The sequence below is a fragment of the Cyprinodon tularosa genome, unplaced genomic scaffold (assembly GCF_016077235.1).
Source record: "Cyprinodon tularosa strain WSP-4 unplaced genomic scaffold, ASM1607723v1 ctg341, whole genome shotgun sequence".
In the NCBI taxonomy this organism is placed as follows: Eukaryota; Metazoa; Chordata; class Actinopteri; order Cyprinodontiformes; family Cyprinodontidae; genus Cyprinodon; species Cyprinodon tularosa.
In genome coordinates, this window is record NW_024039054.1 from 478,996 (window position 1) to 499,420 (window position 20,425).

A 20,425-nucleotide genomic window follows, 5' to 3' on the forward strand; every position below is an offset into this window, starting at 1 on the left:
CATGTTCAAATACACTGAAGGACACTGGCGACACTACTGTCGCAAAATTAAACGCTCTCCTTCGGTGTTTTGGAATCTGCTAGCAGAACACGTTGGAGCAGCACAGTGAAAAGTCATGGACTTCCTGGTAAAGATATATTTACGGTCAACTTAAATCCCACATCAGAGAACCCAATTTTTTTTTTTTCTGATCAGGCGAGGGCCAAATCTGTTTGTTCGCTAGCAATAGCTTTTAGCTCAGTGCTCGTGTTTAATGGGAGTCCGAACTGCCGTAAAGCGGCTCTCTGGGTCACATGACCCATTAAGAGGATAGGACACTTTAAAAAATGTTTTGAAAAGTTTGTATTTACATACATTATGAAAATAAGCCTTCAATCACAGATTAAAAAATAGATTCAAATCCAAATAAAAAAATTGAAAAGAAGAAAAATGGGCCAAATTATATTATATATGTGAAAATAAGCTAATTATTGATTCATAAAGTTACTCAGCGTTGCTTTGTTATTTTCTGGCTCAAATGATTCCATTTTAGAATATAAATGTTAAATGTAAAGTATGTGTAAATCAAAAGCACTTTTATTGGAAACCTGTTCTTAAATTGGCAAAGTATCGCAAAATTTTACTTCATAGTACAAATACCTTTATCTTTCTTTATTCAAAAGTAGAAAGTAGTCATCCAATAATTAACTCAAAGAGTACTAAAAAGTTCTTGATAAAATAACTGCTAAAGGACTGAGTAGTTTTTGAATCTTTTTTCCATTAAATGTTCAGAATGGATGTAATCAGACAATCAGTGATGTGCAAGTTATGGTATTTCAAAGTATGCAATAAATAACATAATTACAAAACAAAAATAATAATTGTGCAGCAGAAACACTTTTGACATAAATTTTCTTTAATTTATCTCATCAACTGAATCTATAAAGTAAGGATCGTATATTAAAGGATAAACTACTTATCTGCTGTTAAATGTATTTTCACCTGATCTTTATTTTTCATAGTAGGTAGAGTTACCAGAAAATTTACTCAAGTAAGAGTAACGATACAATAAAAATAATATTACTAGGAAAAGTACAGTAAAAGTACTACAGTACGTGCTAAAAGTAACACAAGTAAACGTAACTAGTTACTACCCACCTCTGGTAATAAATACATAAAATGAAAATGGTTTAAAAGTTCATTCAAAGTGAAAAGCAGAATAAGTCTTAGGCATGTAGAATTATAGCCTTATAGGTTTCTAGCTTTTACTCGTACATTTAAAAAGTTTGTATACTTTATATTGGTATACTGTAAAATACACAAGTATTCACTAAAATGGTTCCTAATATACTTAATGATGAGGTATTAAGCTCCCGAGGTCTGAGAGAAACCTTCTGTCTAACAAGAGTTTGAAATGTTTTTTTTTAAATGATTTTTTAAAATGAACTAAAATGGGAAAACAGTTTAGTTTAATTGGAGAAATGATTGACAGTGATGCTGAGTCTGATTCATAGATTTAAAAGCACAGAGTAGAGAAAGTGACACCCGCTATAAATAATACAGATTTTTATGATCTCATATCATCCATCAAGGTTCCATATTAAATAGTTCCACTTAAGAGTATCAGCAGAGGAAAACCTCATGCTTCCCACAAACCTCAAGCAAATGTTTAATAATCTTTGCCCATAAAACACCACAAAAATCTGAATCTAAGCTTGAGAATAAGGAAATCCTCCGAAGCAGAAAAAGACAATTTCTAAATCAATCCTAATATGTTGACATTTTTATGCTGCTCAGCTGATCCATGATCCTTTGAAAGACTAGTTACTCAAAGTATCATTCAATATTCCTTGCATAAATCGGACTCACTTTTCTTTCAAAAGTGCTTTATTTATTTGTATTTAAAAATGCTTAAAAAAAGGGGGTGACATCAAACAAGGCGGATTTGATCTCCTCTAATCTTCTCCAGGGGTTTAGGGTCCCAGCCTTCATCTGCTCTGGTCGTTGCACAGCAGTGCCCGTTAAAAACGATCTTTGGTTAAGAAAAGTCTAAATGATCTCAAGCTTGTGGCTCTCAGGAAGTCCACAGCTGACCTTGTGTTCATGAAATAACTTGGTCAGGGCCTCCATGTAGAGCCTGTGATAGTGGTCAACCTGCTCCTCCGTTGGAGTCACACATTTGGGCACCGAGATTGGACTCCCAACTGAAAAGAAAGGGCTATGAGAATAAAGCGGGTTCAAAGGGTGATTTGGTGGTAGGGGGCGAGTATACTTACTAACGGTAGTGACTGGTTTCCTGAAGGGCAGCAGAGCAAAGCGCTCACCCACAAACAGACATGGAGCAAAACCCATTATGCTTTTAAACAGATCCTGCAGCCTGCGACCCAGGCTGCCCTCTGATAAAATCACCTGCTGAAACAGTTCGTTCTCCCCAAACGAGTAAACGGGCACCAGATCTGCTCTGTGGAGAATCAGCAGGTATTACGGATGGCGTCCCTCCAGCGTGCCCCGGCAGGTTTTATCTGTGCTGTCTCACCCATGCTCCAGAGCCGTCCTGACGAATCCTTTCCTCTGCCTCATGACCACTCTGTTGATTCCAGGAGAGGATGCCAGAGACTCTGCAGCTCCCCCAACCACGATCACTACGGCGTTTCCTTTCCCGCTTTTGGAGAGGAGGTGGACGAGGCTGGGTTTGCTGACTGGACACAGACCTTATTGCACAGACCAACAGAAGGTCGTCTAACGTAAGCAAAGGATTCAGGATTTATAAAGTTAATGTTTCTCTGACCTGAACCTTGTTTTGGGAACCCCTGCTTTTAAACATATTTTTTGAGCTATGTTTTGCTGCACCCATAACTGTAGATACCAGCTGTACACATCTGGATAATTTTTTTTTCTTCTTTTTCTACAAGCTCACCTTCATAGAGAACATTTATGAAAATTATTTTTTTTAAAGATTTGCTAAAGATCCTCCTTTGGATTCAGGTCTGGATTTTGACAATGCAGTTTTACACGTGTGAGTCTTTTCCTTTCTTGAGATAAGTGTATTTTCCCTTGATTGAGCAGGTAAGTAAGACTATTGAACGTTGAAATGAGTTACATTTAAATAAAAAAAAAAAACAACTCAATTATCTTATCACAGGTGTATAATATCTTATGTTAAGTGCAAAAGTACTAATTCCATTGGCAGAATGGAATGAGTAGTCCGAGTATCTACCAGCTCGGATTAGGGGGTTAATCTGCTTACTTTAAGAAACTTTTACTTCTTTTTTTAGATATTGCGGGACAATAAAGGGATTTTATATTCTATTCTATTCTATTCTATTCTATTCAATAAGTTTTTGCTGTGTGAGATTAAATCCCACACACGCAAACTATAATTATTAATAAGGTTTCTAGTAAATAACTCTGGATTATATTTAGGGGTATCAGACTAAAGTGGGCTAAATGAAGCATATGCAGAAATTTAATCCGGAAGGAGCCTGGGTTACTATGAGACCCACCTTCACACTATCTCCTCCCTCACTCTTAGACTATCCTCAGACAATCTAGTCATTAGTTGTCTAGTCAAGACCACACCAACCGAGACCAAGTAGTACCGAGACTGAAACAAGGCCGAGACCTTTAGAGGCCAAGGCCGACGCTACCACTCTTTATAGAGTTTATTCCCCCACCAGTATCTGGGCCTTGGGGGAAGACTACTTTAATCTTATTCCTAGGTTATTCGTTCAGGTGAATGAAATTCACAGCATCAAAATCTTATGCCAGGGCCAGAGCACCAAATAATTTATTTAATTCAGGTCAATAAAAAAATTTTCTTATCATAGCTTTTCTCTGAGTCTCACCAGATTTTGAATTTTGGTTTTCCTTTAAACCCTTATTGAAATGATGAATTTCTGCTTCTCAGTAATGTATTTTCTGTTGATCTAACAGCAAAAACTGAAATGCGAGTAAGTCCAATTTTCCCTTATTTTCACTTGCTTTTTGCAGGTAATTCCGAAAATTTGAAAAAAAGAATGAGATGATTTTAAGATCAGTTAGTAAAAGACTGGATCAGAGGTGCTATTCCAGTCTTTTTTTTCTGTTTATTTTAATTGAAACGCCCGAAAAAAGCACCAAATCACTCCCCATATGCAGAACAATATGACTAACATTGAGCTTGTGCTTTGATGATCTGAACCTCTTTAAAATAATTGAGTGAATTTCTCTTCGTCAATCGCCTTCAAACAGCCTCCTTAGAAACACAGCAACAATTGAGAGAAGCAAAATAAACTCTTATTTATCTTGTTTCAAGTTCATAATATCTAATTATTTTTATTTTTAGGCCAAAATGATCCAGATCATCTTATTTTCCTGCTCAAATGAAGGGCAAGGCCATTTATATATATATAAAAAAATTTTTACTTATGTTTTAAATTTGTTTTTCCAGTGAAAAACCTCCCACAGCATGATGCTGCCACCTCCGTGTTTAACTTTAGCTGTGGAGTTTCTCACTTCAGTCTACGTTCTAATTTTTAGCACTCAGTTGTTAGTTGTGTCAGCTACCAACGAGTGCATGCTAAACGGTTAATCTGGGAACATACCATCTCTGCCTGGGTTACTATAAACTTTTTGCCTGCTGGTTCTGGTTGACACAGGTTTTTTTTTACTACGTTTACTGTTGTGCCAAAAGTTTTTGATTTAAAACCCCTAATCAAATTCTTCTATTAGATGTTAAGAAATTGGGGTTTATTTAAAGGCCTCCTTGAACCTAAATAATTACTTGCTAACCTGCTGATGACTCTGGTCTTCAGGGTGCTATTTGTTCCCTACATGTTTCAAATCTCAGAGGACTTCACAGAACAATGGCTGAAATTAAAGGATGCTTCTTTAGATATTGTCAGAGAAAAACAGGGTTCAACAAAAAAACATTTTCAACATTCTTAGTATATACTTTTGATAAAAAGAAACAGATTTTTAAGATTCTGAGGAAAAATATAGATACCTGCACACATGAGGTATTCTCTGAACAGCGGTATCTTAAAGAGACCGGCTAGTATCGCCAGGGTGGCCTGAAGTCCAGGAAACGTCTCAGCAAAGCCGCAGCTCTCTGTGCTGAAACATGCAAAGGCTCCAACACACATGATACCATGTGGATGACTGCCAAAGATGTAGTTTTTATTTGGATTCAGGTCTGCTGTCTTCACCAGCTGGAAAGAAAAAAAATCTACTGAGGAAGATCTGTGCTTGAAGCCAACCGGCTCGAACAGGGAGGGGCTTGACAGGGAGAGTTAATGAAAGCGGCGTGATTAACGGCCACTTAAATCAGGTGCATGTTGCCAGAATTCAATCTGATAAATGTATCACCATATCTGCTGAGATAGAGAAGCAGATAATACCAAGGCTCATCTCATAACTTCTTTTATTACTGCTCTGGATCAACTGCACTGAGTTCTGTTTTCCTTGAATGTGCAAATCTCTTGTAGCAACTGCTCTTTTTTATATGATTTAATGAGACATTTTTATTTTTTACCTTACCCCATGTTATAGAAATGATATATTGGTTTAAGCCTGTAACATCTTTAAATTGATTCGCTGATTAAAATAATTCTCTTAAGAACTTTCATATTTTTCTGGGTATAGATTGAAATGCCTTAAGTTGGTTTCTGTATTTCATGTTGTGCTAAAATGTTTTAAATAACTGATAAATAATTTCAAATTAATCTCTGCATCAAGGCAGGTGTTTATGTGGCACTAGAATTTTTAAATCAGTGTAAATCAGTGAACTTATTGAAACACATAAACGATTGGGTTGTTGAAACAACGTAAGAAAAAAAACGGTAAAAGCTTTTCTGTTTCAGCTCCGTTTGACATATTTGAACAATTATTGAATTAATACTTTTGGGAATTATATCTATCAATATAGATAAATAGCATTTCGCATTTTGTGCTGCACTGCTTCTGATATAAGGTTAAAGTTTGTGTAAATAAAACTTTAACTACATCTTATAATAATTAGGGATGCACCTACGATCGTTATCTCTTAATCTATCAACTATTTTAGTTATTGATTCATTCCTCAATCATTTTAGTACTCAATTGATCTTGATTTTTTTTAATAATTCGATTAATCAAGAAAAACCTCATTTTCATAAATTAACATTTCTAAACAAACAAACATTTGAAATATTGGAAAGAAATGCGTCCCACATTTCAAATGAACTGCTATCTATCTATCTATCTATCTATCTATCTATCTATCTATCTATCTATCTATCTATCTATCTATCTATCTATCTATCTATCTATCTATCTATCTATCTGTCTGTCTGTCTGTCTGTCTGTCTGTCTGTCTGTCTGTCTGTCTGTCTGTCTGTCTGTCTGTCTGTCTGTCTGTCTGTCTGTGTCGATTATGTGAGTGAAATTAGATTTTATTTTACTTTCTTTTTATAATTTTTTTATAACAATACTTCATGTCATTATTGTTTTTTTGGAAAAATTTTTTTGCTGCTCTTGACAGCTCTCGCTTGGAAAAGAGATTGTATTTTTATTTTATGTCTGTAGTTTATTAGTAGAGCTAATGGCATGATTTAATCTGTGTATTTTTGGTTTAGGTAAAAATTGTATCCGATTACCAGATTAGTTGATGACTATTTCAATAGTGGAATAATGTAATGAATCATTTCAGCCCTAATTATGATAGAAATGAAGCTGGGATCAGTGAAAGAAACTTACTTTTACAGGAAAAAAATCTCTGAACTGCTGCCAGACCTTCCAATTCCTCACAAATGTTGTTCTTCTGCCCCCTGGTGGACACATGGAAGAGTGGCAGAGCGAGTGAGTTTATGAAATAAAATGGACTAATTAGATATCCATCAGTCTAACATTGTAAAGAATTACATTGGTGAAAATGAAATAAATTAAACCAACTATTTATTTAGGTACAAACTTAAAATATGATCACTATTTGATGTGCAAAAAGAAAACAGAAATAAAGAAGCCAGTAAAATGTTTTACACTTTTCTTTAATGGCAGCTAATTTATTGGTTTATCTGGACTAAAATGTTCATTTCTGTTTTTGCTCCTGTTTGCCTGTTTTTGCTGAAGACGCCGTATTTATTGCAAATAGTACACAGAAACCAAACCGCCTCATGAAACCATCCAGAGCTTCACAACAAGCTTCTTACTAGTGTACTTGAAGGAAAACAATGCGTGTTCTTTGAGACATTTTTCTTAAGTCAAAAGTGTGAATTGTGGTTTATTATTAATTCTCCTTTGGGATTCATTTTTTAATTTATTTTAATTATGCTGAAATTTAGACCTGTAAAAAACTGTGACACCCCTAAATACAAACCAGTGCAGCATCACACCGGATAAGAAGCACAGCAGCTAAAAGAAAAGCTAAAATAATGGGTAATAATATGTTTGGGTGAACTTTAAAGGCCATCTAGCCTTTTTCCTTTATTTTTTTTTTTTGTTTCTTTAGGGTTGCCCTGCTTATAATAACTATTACTATCTTTCCTGTCCTCTCTAAGGAGGAGACTGATGCTGCTGTCACCATGTTTGACTGTGAGGATGATGTGTTCAGGGACTGCAGGTTCTCCACCAGAATTAAGGTTTTTCTAATGTAAGTCAAAAAGTTTATAATTGGTCTCATCTGCCCAGAGCACCTTCTTCTAGATGTTTTCTGCTTCATGATCTTGAAATGGAACCCCTTAAAACGAAATCTATGTAAAGAAATAACTTGATAGTCTCATCTCCACATACTGTAGTCTATTACAGGAAATGAAACTTATTCCAGAGATAAATTTATTCACATTCTTAGTAGATTTGGAAGATAACATGTGATGAGATATTACACTTTTTTTTCCCTGTTCTTCACCAACCATATGTATATTAGATTTGTTTATCCATTGTGCATCTATTTGAATTATTTCTATGGACTGTTTAGTTTTTAACTTTAAAATATGCGGGAGTGGGGGCCTAGTGGTTAGGCCATAGAGCTTGGAATCTCTAGATTCTGGGTTCGAGGTGCATTCCCACAGACTGCCTTTCTGGCTCTCTGAGCAAGACCCTGAACCCCACACTGCTCCCCGGGCACGCACAATGGCAGCCCACTGCTCATCAATGGGATGGTTTATATGCAGAGGTATATTTCTCCAATGTGAGATCAATAAAATTTAATTATTATTACATGTTGCTTTGTTCCAAAAAAGTCTTAAAAACAATCCACTGGACTTTGTTTTTAAAGTTTGAAGACGTTACGCTTCCCATCCAGGAAGCTTTCTCACTTCAAAATGTCAGAAATAGCATCAAGTTCAAGGCTTTATAAAGTGGAACAAAAACAAAGCCTTGTTTTGGCTTAGAAAACATGCTAAGAAATTGGATCCCTAGTTGATACTGAACTGAACATTGTTCTCAGATGGTCCAAGGTTTGCAAACGTAATAACCCAGCCCTGCTTTCAATTCCTCTAAAACTTTATCCTGTTTGTCTACAGATCTTCCCTGAACACACCTCTGAGGTTATATATGGTCAAACTACACTAAAGAGGATTCTGTATGTGAAGTAGAGGAAAAGGAAAGTGTTTGCACTGAATTTTATCTGGATGTAAAACAGTAAATGGGGCTGCAGACTTTTCTGCCTTGATTGACAGTGATTAGACAGGCAAGGTCATATGGAGGACGATGGCCTCCATTTGCAGAAACATCCTACAATAAAGATAGTTTAGGAAGATTAAAAAGTAGCTTCAGCATCTCAAAGATTCAAATGGAGTTTTTTTTTTTCTTTTTGGATAAAATGAAGAAATTATGCAAAGTTACAGGCACATTTTATTATAGTTTTTTTTTTACCTCTTTCTGGAGTTTGCCAGTCGGCCACCAGCCACACGAAGCAAAGAGTGGGCAGCAGCCACAGAGACGTAAACATGAGACTCACCATCAAGATAATGCAGGCCAGTCCTGCAGATGGGTGATAACCCAGAAGTGTTAGATCCGTATGTAGGGGGTACAGGTAGTGTTGTCATGAGGAAACATTAGTGCATGGTTGTTGTTCGATGTAACGGTGAATTAGAAAAGATTAGAGTCTCACCTAAGAAGAGAAAACTCAGGACCCACTGCAGAACGCTAAGAGCTTCTATGAACTCCTTCATCTGGGTTTTTTCTTTAGTCATTCTTCCAACCTAGTGTGGGTCAAAGTGTTAATTTTCAGCAATCAATAACATTTTTAAAGTTGGCATAAATTCAATACAGCTTATTTGTCTTGCCACAATATATTTTACGCTTGTAAAAACAAATTCAAGATAAGAGAATCGATAACCTCTCTTTTATGATCAAAAACGCATTTTTACCTGCTCCACTGCTTGTACCCCTAACCCTCTTCAATAGATGAAAGAAACTCTAAAACGGCAGCGACATTTAGCAGCCTGATCAAAAGACTCCCCCATGAATGAGCTCACACACAAGATTATTAATTTGCTCACAAATAAAGCTTTTATGAGTCGGCCTGTAGGGCCACACAGCAGCCTTTCTAAGGGCCCAGCATGGCAGCCTAAAGAAGCTTTTATGAGCTTTCTGCTTATAGCATAAAAAACTGTTCTTTACCTTATTGGAGTTGATTCCAGGCGGCGTAATTTAAATGGATGAGCGTAGTCCGCTTCCACATAGTTCACTCCAGTGCACTTTGACCAGATTTCACTGTGAGGCTGCTGATAACAAATCCACTCCCACCCCGATACTTTGACATTCACACTGAGTCTGAGATAAACATAGCAAAGATTTATAGTTGGGTACTTTGCATTTTGGATCCTTGGAGCATCATCAGGGGGCATGGGATGATGTTAGATTAGATTAGGGCTACTTTGCTCTGCTTGGTCACTCTAGGGATCAGAAAGATTACATGACAACATGTCAGTCTGAATGAATCCCATCTGTTGATAGACAATGTCATTAGTTAAATTCAAAAACTAGACCTCTCGTAACCCTACTCTCTCTGTAACAATAGTCTTGGGTAATTTATTACAAAACAGAGCGTGATTCAAGGTTTCTTTCTTACCAGAAACTAATAATAACTGATAAGGTGGTTGTTTGGTTTTACATGGTTTTCCTATCATAAGAGGGAAGTTCAATAAGTAATGCCCCTGACCCACTTCCAGATGTTTGATCGAGCTGAAATTTTGCATCTGATGTTATTTAAATCTCTATAGATTAAGTAGCAATTACAGCTCTGAACTATTTGTTGTTTCTGACTTACAGGTGTTTGAACTGACTAAAGTCTGAATTGGAGCCTGTTGAGTGTCGAACAGAGATACGGTTTTCTATTGGAAAGGACGCACACCACGGGAGACTTTTGATGAAATTAAAGTAACTTATGGGTATGATGCCTGTTATATGACCTTGCAAAATGTTTTACAAGGTTATATTATGGGACACCATCACTATAAGTTACTTTCATTTGATCAAAAGTCTCCCATTGTGTGCGTCCTTTCAAATGCAAAAACTCAGACTTGACTCAGTTTTAACACCAGTAAATAAAAAAACACAATTAGTTCAGAGCTGTGATTTAGTATTAAATCTATAGAGATTTAAAACAACTTCACATGCAAAATTTCAGCTTGATCTTCCAAGAGTTTCATAAAACAGGAATTACAGGAGTGAATTGTGTTTTTGATAAAGATTGATTCTTCAAGTACAGACACGCACATGATGTAGGAATATGAATGATTTCACAATTTCAGTCTCTTGCAGAATTATGCCAATGTTTTCTGTTCTCGCTTTTCCTGTATGGATTCATTAGAATTTTTTAATATTGTTACTGAAATATAAATGAGTACCTATATTAATAGTCCTTTACCTCACAAATAAACTGCATGTAGAAAAAGTATTCATAACTCTTGGATAATATTGCATTTTGTTTAGTTGTAATCAGTGTGTCTTGTAGGGAGTTGATGTGATCACTGGAGTTACAGCATTCAATTCAGTTTATTTATCTTGTGCCAATTAGGGTTGTCACGATACTAAACTTTTCAAGCACATAAGTTGCTAAATGGTATTGGCACCGCCATTTTTGTTTGCGTAATTCCCGCCTTGAGAGCCGTAGTATCGTGGCCCACCAATAAAAGGCAAGGGACCGCGCTAGCAGGATATGTAAATGGTTGTAAGAACCAAGCTCGGCACAGTTAACCACCTCAAGTTCTCAGCAACCACCAATTAAAGAGAAGAACAGGAAAGCGAAGGCTGCGTCCGCCCTAATCGCTATATAGGGCACTATATAGTCCCCGCTCTGTAGTGATTGAGTGATTTAGGGGTTAGGGGGCACGTTCAGACACAGCCCATAATAAAAACGTCGAGATACTAATACATACAGCATACATATGACACACTAATTCCTACTATAGGATTTGATTAATAGTTCTGTTTTTGCCTTTTTCTTCTTTGTTTAAAGGTGGCTGCTTAGCATCCTTCAGGTCTATTGCTGCCACATACTTGTAAGGAGTACAATAGCTTCATTAGGGGCTGTTGATTCAAACTCACAACTTTGTGATTTGTACCTGATTTTTTTCCATAGATGTAACTCTACCTTGTATGTGTAACTTCTAAATTTACATTCACACAGAAAAAAACATCTGACGTCACACGTATTTATCTGTTGACACAAGATACAAAAACAAATCTTAAATATAAAGTTTGAAAAGTTCAGTTTAGGCAAGTGGACAGAAAGTTTTCTAGAAGACGTGAAGGAATGCTCCCCACAATAAGTTAGAACTGAAAAAGACTCTTGGATGAGAGGCAAAACGTCTTCTAGAAAACTTCATGTCCAGTTGCCTAGACTGAACTTGTCAAACTTCACCATCACCTGGATGACTGAGATTCTCGATAAATCTTAAATTTTACTACGTATTGCGAATTTACAAATTTTAACGACTGCTTATCACTCTTATTGACAGCTATCTTAACCTCATATTACAGCTTCATCAGGAGTTGTAGATTTGTACTCTTAAAGTTGTGATTCATATTCCTAAATTTTTTATTTTTACTTGTATCATTGCTAAGTTATAACTTTCTTTATGGCTTCAAGCTTCTGTACTCACAGACGAAAATCTGATGTCATATTTAGGCCTTTGCATGAGTTGACAGCAACAAACAAACACGAATCTTACATTTATTCACATTCATTGATGTATATTAACAAACTATAACACCTAACATGTTTTCATTGACAGTAATCTAATCCAACATTAAATTAAGTGTGAAACATTCGGGTGTTATCAAACCTGCACGGCAAAAACTGACCTGAAAAGAAGAAAATATTTCTTAAAATCAAGTGTTCATTTAATCCAGTAATAACATGACCTGCCGAAAGAATTTGTATTTCTGCCCTTAGAATAAGATAATTAGATAAAATACACTTCAAATAAAATAATGGGGTTGTTTTTCTTAAGCTGCTGCAAATTCACTGTAGGAAAGCTGTATAAACAAAATTTAGTTTTGTATACATTTTGTGTATACAAAGTGACAATAATATTTGACTAAGTCCTCTTAGTGAGACGTAAATCATTCCACTCCATTGGTATATTTTCTTACCTCCCCCAGCTCAAATCAAGGAAATCACTGTGCTGGTGAAGATTCTAAGTCATCCAGGTCATAGTCATTCTGAAAAAGTAAAAAAAAAAACAATCCACTGGAATTTGTTTCCAAGGTTTGAAGACGTTTCGCTTCCCATCCAGGAAGCTTTTTCCATCAAAATGAGAAAGCTTCCTCGACATTTTGAATTGAGAAAGCTTCCTGGATGGGAAGTGAAACCAAGGGCGCAGGTTTGATTTCAGCTTTGGTAGGGACACTATTGGTCTGATGTCATTGGTCCTATGCAAAAATATGCAGTCGTTTTTTTTATGCTTGATGTGAAAATCATGGTGTATTTTGTTTAAAGAGAAAATCACCATTTCTTGGCGTTATAACATTTGTACAAATTTTATAAGCGCTACACACTCTAGATGCTGTTTATCAATCTTTGAAGCATCACTGGCTCTGACCAATGTGGAATTGGACTTTTTTTCCACTTTGAAAAGGTTTGCATTTGAAATGACTAGCGAATAAGACAGAAAGTAAATCTGTGCCTATTTAACAAAATATAGTCTAAATATGTCTGTTATATTTGGATTTATCTTGTTTTTTTCTTTTGAAGATATACAATTGTGCAGAGGTAAACAGAGGTAAAACCCACTCTTTTAAATATTCTCTCTGTGTCATAAATCAATGCAAAATAATAGATTCAAGGGAGGCCAAATTCATTTATTGTATTTAAATGAGCACTGGAACTGACACTGAGCATTTAGAATATTAATTTTACCCTACAAGTCATCTAGGCTGTAGTTACTCTATTTAACCCATATCATGTATTTTATCTTGTGCTGAAACAATTCATCGAAATAATCGATTATTGAAACGTCAACAAATTCAGTAATTGATTAATCATTAACTGGAGTATAGAGACTCTAAAACATGTCTTCAGCTCACAGAGCGATCCACTTACAGTGGGAATTATAGCAAAATTGTAAAAAAATATATAAACATTTTGCATTTTAGATCAAAAATGTTTTCGTCTGTCAATATTCTCCATCCAGAACTCCTCTACTGCTGCAACAAAGCTATATTGTAAATTATAAACATGTTATTCACATCTAATTGTTGGTAGAGACAAGTAGGTCAGTCCAAAATTTTGGTAGCGACATGTCCCTATGGTCCTTATGCAAACTTATGCCCATGAGCAAAACGTCTTCAAACCTTCAGTGGATTGTTTTTTAACTTCTTCACAAGGAAATCACTCATTTCAGGCAAAAACTACTTTTGTTTTGATTTTTTGCAGGTGAAATGCAAAACTCCTACTGTTATACTCTACATTTTTATCAAAATCTTGCTTTAATGACAATATAAAAAGTAGTATGTTTCATCACACTAGGAATCACATGTTTACTTATTATGGCAAGCCTTTAAATTATATGTAATTTCATCCCACGTCACATCATTGGGTCGGTCTAGAAACATCAACTGTTTGTAATATTTCTGCCTTTATTTATTTATTTTTTTGCATTATCTGCAGCTATTATTAGTAGTGACTAAAGCACGCAGCATCTCCCCGCAGCTGGACTCAGAGCGCCCCCCCTTCTGCATTGTTGTTTTTTTTCCTCCTTCCACAAACACCAGCAGTCGTCTGCTCACAGGAAGCACTCCGCTCTATGAATATTAATATGGATGCAAATTCATTGCGAGGATGCCCAGCCAACGCAGCGCGCTGATGTCTGCGCATTTCTGTTTTGACGTTTTTATTCACCGCTCTCCTCCTCCTCCCTGCTCGCTTCTGATCTGAACTGGAAGCATGGCTCTTCCTTGGGGGGAGCCTCACCGAGGATCTGTTTGTGTACCTTGGTTTTGAAGCCAGCATGATGGTCTGCGCGCAGACCGCAGCACACAGAGCGCGCCGTTTATCGTGAAAATGGGAGAGCTTTCACGTAAGGCGTCAGTCCACTGATGTGCGTCTGAATTTCAAGCGTCTATTGACACATCTGCGATCGGATTTTCTCCGCCGACCTCCTCTGTCTGCCAAAGACAGCTGTGTCATCAACAGCCGGCGTGGTTTTGTTGTTGTCTGATTTTTTTTCTTCCAATTTTTTTTTTTTGTACAACTGGATAGAGCCTCTGCGCCAACCCTATCCTGTAGTCTCCCAGGTATGTATCACACCTTGATTCTGCTACATGTTTTGCTCCATAAAGAGCCGCTTGCATCACCTAACCCATATAGCCAGCTGTCAGCGTCCAAATGCGCCGTCCGTGCGTGTGTGTTTATTAGCAGACGGGAATTTGTGTCTGGATGGCACAGAAACGTCGGGCCTAATTGGTATTTTTACGCGTAAATCGTAAGAGTCTAGATCTGACAGCGAGCCCGATGTGTGCTCACAAGCCAGATTATTCAACCTTGAGGACTCGCAGATCCTGTCGGGTAAAAAAATGAAATAAAAATACGGGGCCTTTTTCTCCATAACAGAGAGAAGATGTGCCAGCATGATCCCTGCGCAGCGCTGTTTGGGTTCAGTCGTGACAAGCCTTTATTAATATTTCACCATAAAACAAGCCACCAGCCATCATCAGCTGACTGGATATGCATGAACACGCACCGTTTGCTTTCTTCCTTTTCTTTTTTTTCTTCTCTAAATCAAACCAAAGCAGTGGCAGCGATGGTATTTGGGGACCCTTTAGACGGCAGGATGGAGGAGAGAGAAAAAACCGCATGCTTGCGCTTATGGCAGAAGGAGTGGGGCTGTAAATACAGCAAGGTTGAATGTGTGTGCTGGAGAATGGGCGGTATTTCTGCGATTGTGGAGAAAAAAAAGGGGAAAAAAACGAGTGACGTTGTGAAGTGTATGGGGGTGCGCGTGTGTGCGCGCGCGCGCAGCCAGGTGAGGATGTGTTGGCGCGTCTTGGGAGGTGCAGGTGTCTGGACATCTTTTGGTGTTTTTTCTCCTCGCAGCAATAATCCTTTGGGCAATTATTGCTCCGTTTAATGTCGCAGCAAATGGACCTTTAATGTTCGCCTTCGTTGATCAGTTGTGAAATAAACGTAGGATTTGACGACTCAGCATCGTTTTTACACCGATCATTTTCTACGGGCGTGACTGTCTTTCCAGAGGAAAAGCCTAAAGAAGAGATTTCTGTGTGCCAGCGCTCACACCTTACTCTGATGTTAGAATTTAAGCCATTTTTTTCTTTGCAGCTGACCTTAATGGCCCTTACATTGTTGATCTAATAAATCTCTTCTTCATTTGGATCTGTTCCAGGCCTCTTTAAACAAGCTGTTGTTGAATCAGCTCAGTTATAAATGGGTAAAAGTCTCTGCTCCTTGCAGATTTTTTTTTATTAATTTCAGACAATAATTTCAGAATAAATTAATAATAATTGAACTTTATTAATCTCATATTGGAGAAATTTACCTCTGCATTTAACCCATCCCCTTGGGGGAGCAGTGGGCAGCCATCGTGAGGTGAGGTGCCAGGGGGCAATCAGGGGTTAAGGGTCTTGCTCAGGAACCCAGAGTGGAGGCAGTGGATTTGAACTGGGTACTTGCACCTGCTCTAACCCACTAGGCCAGAGCTCTTCAACAGGGGGTCCCTGACCCCCAGGGGTCCACAAAGGTACTGCATGGGGGTCTAGAAGGTTTTGGTTTATTAGCCTTTTTTTTTAAATAATCCCCCCTGCAATTTTTTCAACTAATGGAAATGTATTTAAATACACATTAAAATTAATTCAACAGACTGTTGGAGGCAGAAGATATCTTTCAGTCATCAATGCACACGTTCAGCGACACACAGGAGCTCTTTCAATCTGGGCACCGTTTCATTCACAACACCTGTCCCATCAACCAGGAATCAGAATCAGTAATACTTTAATAATCCCAGGGAGGAATTACTTTCATTACATTACTCCATCTGTTATAGAGTGACTATAGCACCAGTTTGATATAACACAATCTCATACAATATGTATAATTAGGGGGTCCATCTCGCCTTCAGTTTGGGGGTCCTTGGCCTGGAAAACATTGAAGACCCCTGATCTAGGCCAAAAAAATATCAATGTTCTTTATGGACAGGTTAATTGTCACTATTTTTAAGGTCCAAATGTACTGGAATTAATCTCTTTTTTTTTGAAAGAATTGAGTTTAATGTCACTGGCCACACTCACACCTTGATGACTGCCACATCTACAGAATGAAACATTCACTCAAATAAATAGAAAAAGTGGATTAAACCACATCGTCAGCATAATCCATGTACAGAGAAGACATGGACCAGGTAAACTCAGGGCTGCGTGACCTACTGAAATTACTCAGAGTATGGCACAAATAGGAGTTCACACGAGGCAGACGGAAACCATCTAAAGCCCTGCAAACCCTATTTAAGGGGAGATTTAGTACAAACTGTGTCTATGGGAGAGTTTCAAGGTAAAAAAAAAAAACTGCTGACTTTGGATAATATGGAGTGGTTTACATCAGATTGGTATGTCGTGGTATGACAATAAACAGCACACACTCTAAAACTCAACTCTGCAACCACTTCTATCTTTTTTTACTGGCATGTAAAGCTTTCCCCTGATAACAAAAGCCAAGGTCGTTTGAAACTACTGCCTCAAGGTGAAGAAGCTCGGCTGGTTAGCAGCTTAGCTTTCCCAGTTAACAGTTTCACTGAACTTGTCAAAGTATAATATGTGACTTTAAATCTATTTTTAACAAGGTGAAAGCATTTTTTCTCCGACAAAAGTCAAGAAGTGCTTCTTATAGCCCTACTGGACATGGCCTTTCTAGGGGGTACAATCATGCTAGCACGCTAGCATGTTTAAGGTTCACGTTTGCACTGCAATTATGCTTGTAAAGGGAAGAAACAATTATTTAAAAGTTTGAACACCTTTTAAATCTATTCTAGCATTTAAATCTATTCTAGCATTTAGTGGCATTTAAACCTCTGGAATACCACCAGAACCAGATCCACCAACAATAAGCAGTGACTTTGAGATTAGTGTTAGGAGTTAGCACTGTCGCTAAACTTATAAATTACCAATAAAAAATCTGTTCCCCAACAACTGTTGAATTTGGCTAAGCTATCGCATGTTTTTACTGTCACAAAGCCGTAAAAATTTACTGAAATAATGTTAAAAATTTGAACTCCAATTTAACATAAGTGGCATTTAAATCGTTACCCTGGTAACCCCAGCTTGCATCAAACAGCTGTTAGCATTGCAATGTATTGTGGTAGAAGGTTTTAGTTAATAAAATATATGGCATTACATGCAACCGAGACCATAAATCAATTTCATTAGGTGAAATATGAACCTGTTATCTGACAGCTAAGATGTGACATTCACTGGTATTACTGTCTACGTTTACAAAGTTTAGCTTGCTAGTGCTAATGCTACTAGCATTACTGATGTCTCCAATCAAGCTAAGGCTGGATTCAAAGTTAAGCTTTTCTTAGCCATACATCCTATTACAGCTTTTAGGAAGCTGATATATTCAACCCCCATTCCCCTTTGTAATTTACAGCATAAGTAGTTAAATGATATATTAAAAAATACTCATTAACTGCAAACATTTCAGGCTATCTAGATTTCCTTTTCTGCCTTATTTCCTTAAAAACCAAGAAAAGGCTGCTTGATGTTAATGAAAATCTTCCATGCAGCCTGAATTCTATTTGCTATTGAAGCAAATCTGGTGATTTATTATCTATTACTAAATAAACAGAGGCTTAAAAGCGCATGTCATCCGGTTTGAACGTTAAAAAAAAGGACATGAAGATTTATCTTTACCAGTTTTTCATGTTCAGAGCTTGAGTTTAGGTGAATTACCAGCAGGTCTGCTTTGACCTTGGATATGCATATTAAGAAGAAGTCCTCCTATACATGCCTTTTTATTATTCTTAAGCTAACATGCAAAGGAGCAGGCTGTCTCTGCATGCATTGGGTTGGACCAGTGGAGCAGGGATGGGTGAGAGCAGCTGTGAATTTGGGGTCATCGAGTGCGTGTGGTGAGATATACACGCTGAGCAGTGTGCCTTTAATGCAGAGGGAGGAGGGGAGGGGGCTGAAGCCGCACCACCTGTCATTGTCTGTTGCACTCACCTGGTGATCCTAAAACTCAGTCCGGAGATTTGATTTAATCTGAGAACAGCAGCTCAGAGTTTGTAGTTCAGTCGTTTTGTGTTTCATTGAAACCCTTCAGTCCTACAGAAGATTTATTCTGCCAAAGCAAGCAGAAACACAGACTGGTTAAGAGTTTTAGAAGGGCAGAACAGGACGCAACCATCTGCAATTCTCTCTCAGATTCAGTCCTTTGAGCTGCTGTGGATCATTTTTAATTTCCAAAAAGCATGATGCTCACTGTTTGGAAAAAAGAGGAGGGCCACTGATTGGAATGGAAGACGGTGAGCTGCTGGTTGATTGAGACATTATTTTAAACCCAGGAAAGCCATGCCTGGATGAGCATTAGTGGATTTCTTCCCCTTTTATTTCTGTGGATTTCCTAAAACACCCAAACAGATTTTTCCCTTAGAGTTTGAGCAGCAGCAGGGCATTAGGTTAGTAATACTAAAGTACATGTCTCCTGGTAACCATTGGTGCATTTCAAAAATAATACAATGATCTGCTGATTTTAGTCTGCAGGGCATTTATTTAGGAGAATGCACATTCTTTATACTTGGTTTACAATCCTTATTTTTGGCAACAGAAATTATGAAGAAAGGCTTTCATACTGCAGCATGAAAGTATTGCAAATGACTGCAGCCAAATTAAGAAATAGGGCTCTGATTTTCTGAATATTCATTTTGTATTAACAACAATTGTTGTATGAGATCTTACCATTATGGTCTCCCCCTTACCTACATACCATACAGATTGAAAAGCATGATCATTGAGCTTAGGGGATTTGTTGATTGATTTAATGATTGTCAGAGTGGGAAAATTTACAAATTGTCATAATTAGATCCTTATTTCCATGTTATTACATTAGAAGTTGTGAAATTAACTTTGGCACTGTAATTAAAGTAGTTTCTCTCTCTCTAAAATAAGGTTGTAAAAAACTGAGGCAAAACATCTACTCTTTTAGTTTCTACCAATTGACTTGATGATAGTCTCTTTTTCTTTCAAAGAACTTATAATGTTAGTAATTTCTTTATTATTGAGTACTCTATAAGCTGATTTTGGTCTGCGCTGAGTATGATTTGGGTCATAATGAATCAGGTTCCTGTGCTTTGCTCTTGTTCCATTTGAGATAAAAAAGAGCTGTTCAGAAAGAGATGCTTAGAGCTCTTCATACATTTTCAACATTGATTTCAGCCCAGTTTCCTTGAATCTACTCATAGTTCACCGTGAGGAAATTTGAATAACTGATATGAACAACAGATGGTGACTTAGAGCTATACTCATCAGAAATCCTAATCTTTCAGTGACCAGACCCAAATGGTGATCAGACCCTCAATCATTGGTACAAAGGTAATCCTTAAATTCTTTAGGAGGCATTATGAGGGTTTTTATGATTATTTCCTGTTTATTTATCCTATTTATTACCAGTTTTTATGATTATTTTTCATTTCTTAGAAAAAAACACTGATACAGAATGTTTTGTTTGTAGGCAAAAACTAATTTGTTTGAGTTTGGATCACAAAGGCCACTTTGTGATCCAAATCCAAATTGGCTGAAACTGAGAGTCAAGAGTTAATCTGGAAATGATGCAAATCAGGGCTGAGCAGTTTATTACAATTTATTATAATCACTATTTTACAAACGAGGAAATTTTCAAATAGCAGAAGAACTACATTTTGGTTACATTAGATTTAACATAAGTAAGACCCTGACTTTGTCCCTCCAGGCCTTTATGTGGGGGTAATATGCTTAAAGGGGGTTTGCCAACACACAGAAGGGAAGAGCTAGTTAG

The 20,425-nt window shown here is 37.2% G+C and overlaps 2 protein-coding genes across 6 annotated transcripts in view; one reads left to right on the forward strand and one right to left on the reverse strand.

Annotated features, from left to right (window-relative positions):
- The window catches only part of LOC119789591 (neuronal tyrosine-phosphorylated phosphoinositide-3-kinase adapter 1), a 74,189-nt gene continuing 53,764 nt past the window's right edge, over positions 1–20,425 (forward strand). The window contains exons 1-3 of one of the 3 annotated variants that reach the window (XM_038294538.1): positions 1–127; positions 2,580–2,723; positions 7,494–7,585. The gene's annotated coding sequence lies outside the window, so the exon portion shown is untranslated. Of the gene's footprint in view, positions 128–2,573; positions 2,724–7,493; positions 7,586–14,134; positions 14,680–20,425 lie in introns of those variants that run through there. The other 2 variants (XM_038294540.1, XM_038294539.1) reach the window with 2 other exon arrangements.
- On the reverse strand, positions 1,849–18,434 carry mogat3b (monoacylglycerol O-acyltransferase 3b). Of its 3 annotated transcripts, none has more exons than XM_038294543.1 (9): positions 18,304–18,434; positions 9,559–9,833; positions 9,047–9,137; positions 8,809–8,916; positions 6,694–6,764; positions 4,964–5,168; positions 2,516–2,690; positions 2,256–2,440; positions 1,849–2,183 (listed from the first exon to the last, which is right to left on the reverse strand). In XM_038294543.1, exons 3-9 carry the CDS (start codon positions 9,126–9,128, stop codon positions 2,029–2,031), a joined length of 981 nt encoding a protein of 326 aa, XP_038150471.1. In that variant the 5' UTR covers positions 9,129–9,137; positions 9,559–9,833; positions 18,304–18,434; the 3' UTR covers positions 1,849–2,028. The 3 variants fall into 3 exon arrangements, with proteins under 3 accessions (XP_038150471.1, XP_038150472.1, XP_038150474.1); XM_038294544.1 differs by having other exon boundaries at positions 9,559–9,711; positions 18,304–18,416; XM_038294546.1 differs by lacking the exons at positions 9,559–9,833; positions 18,304–18,434 and adding an exon at positions 9,306–9,518.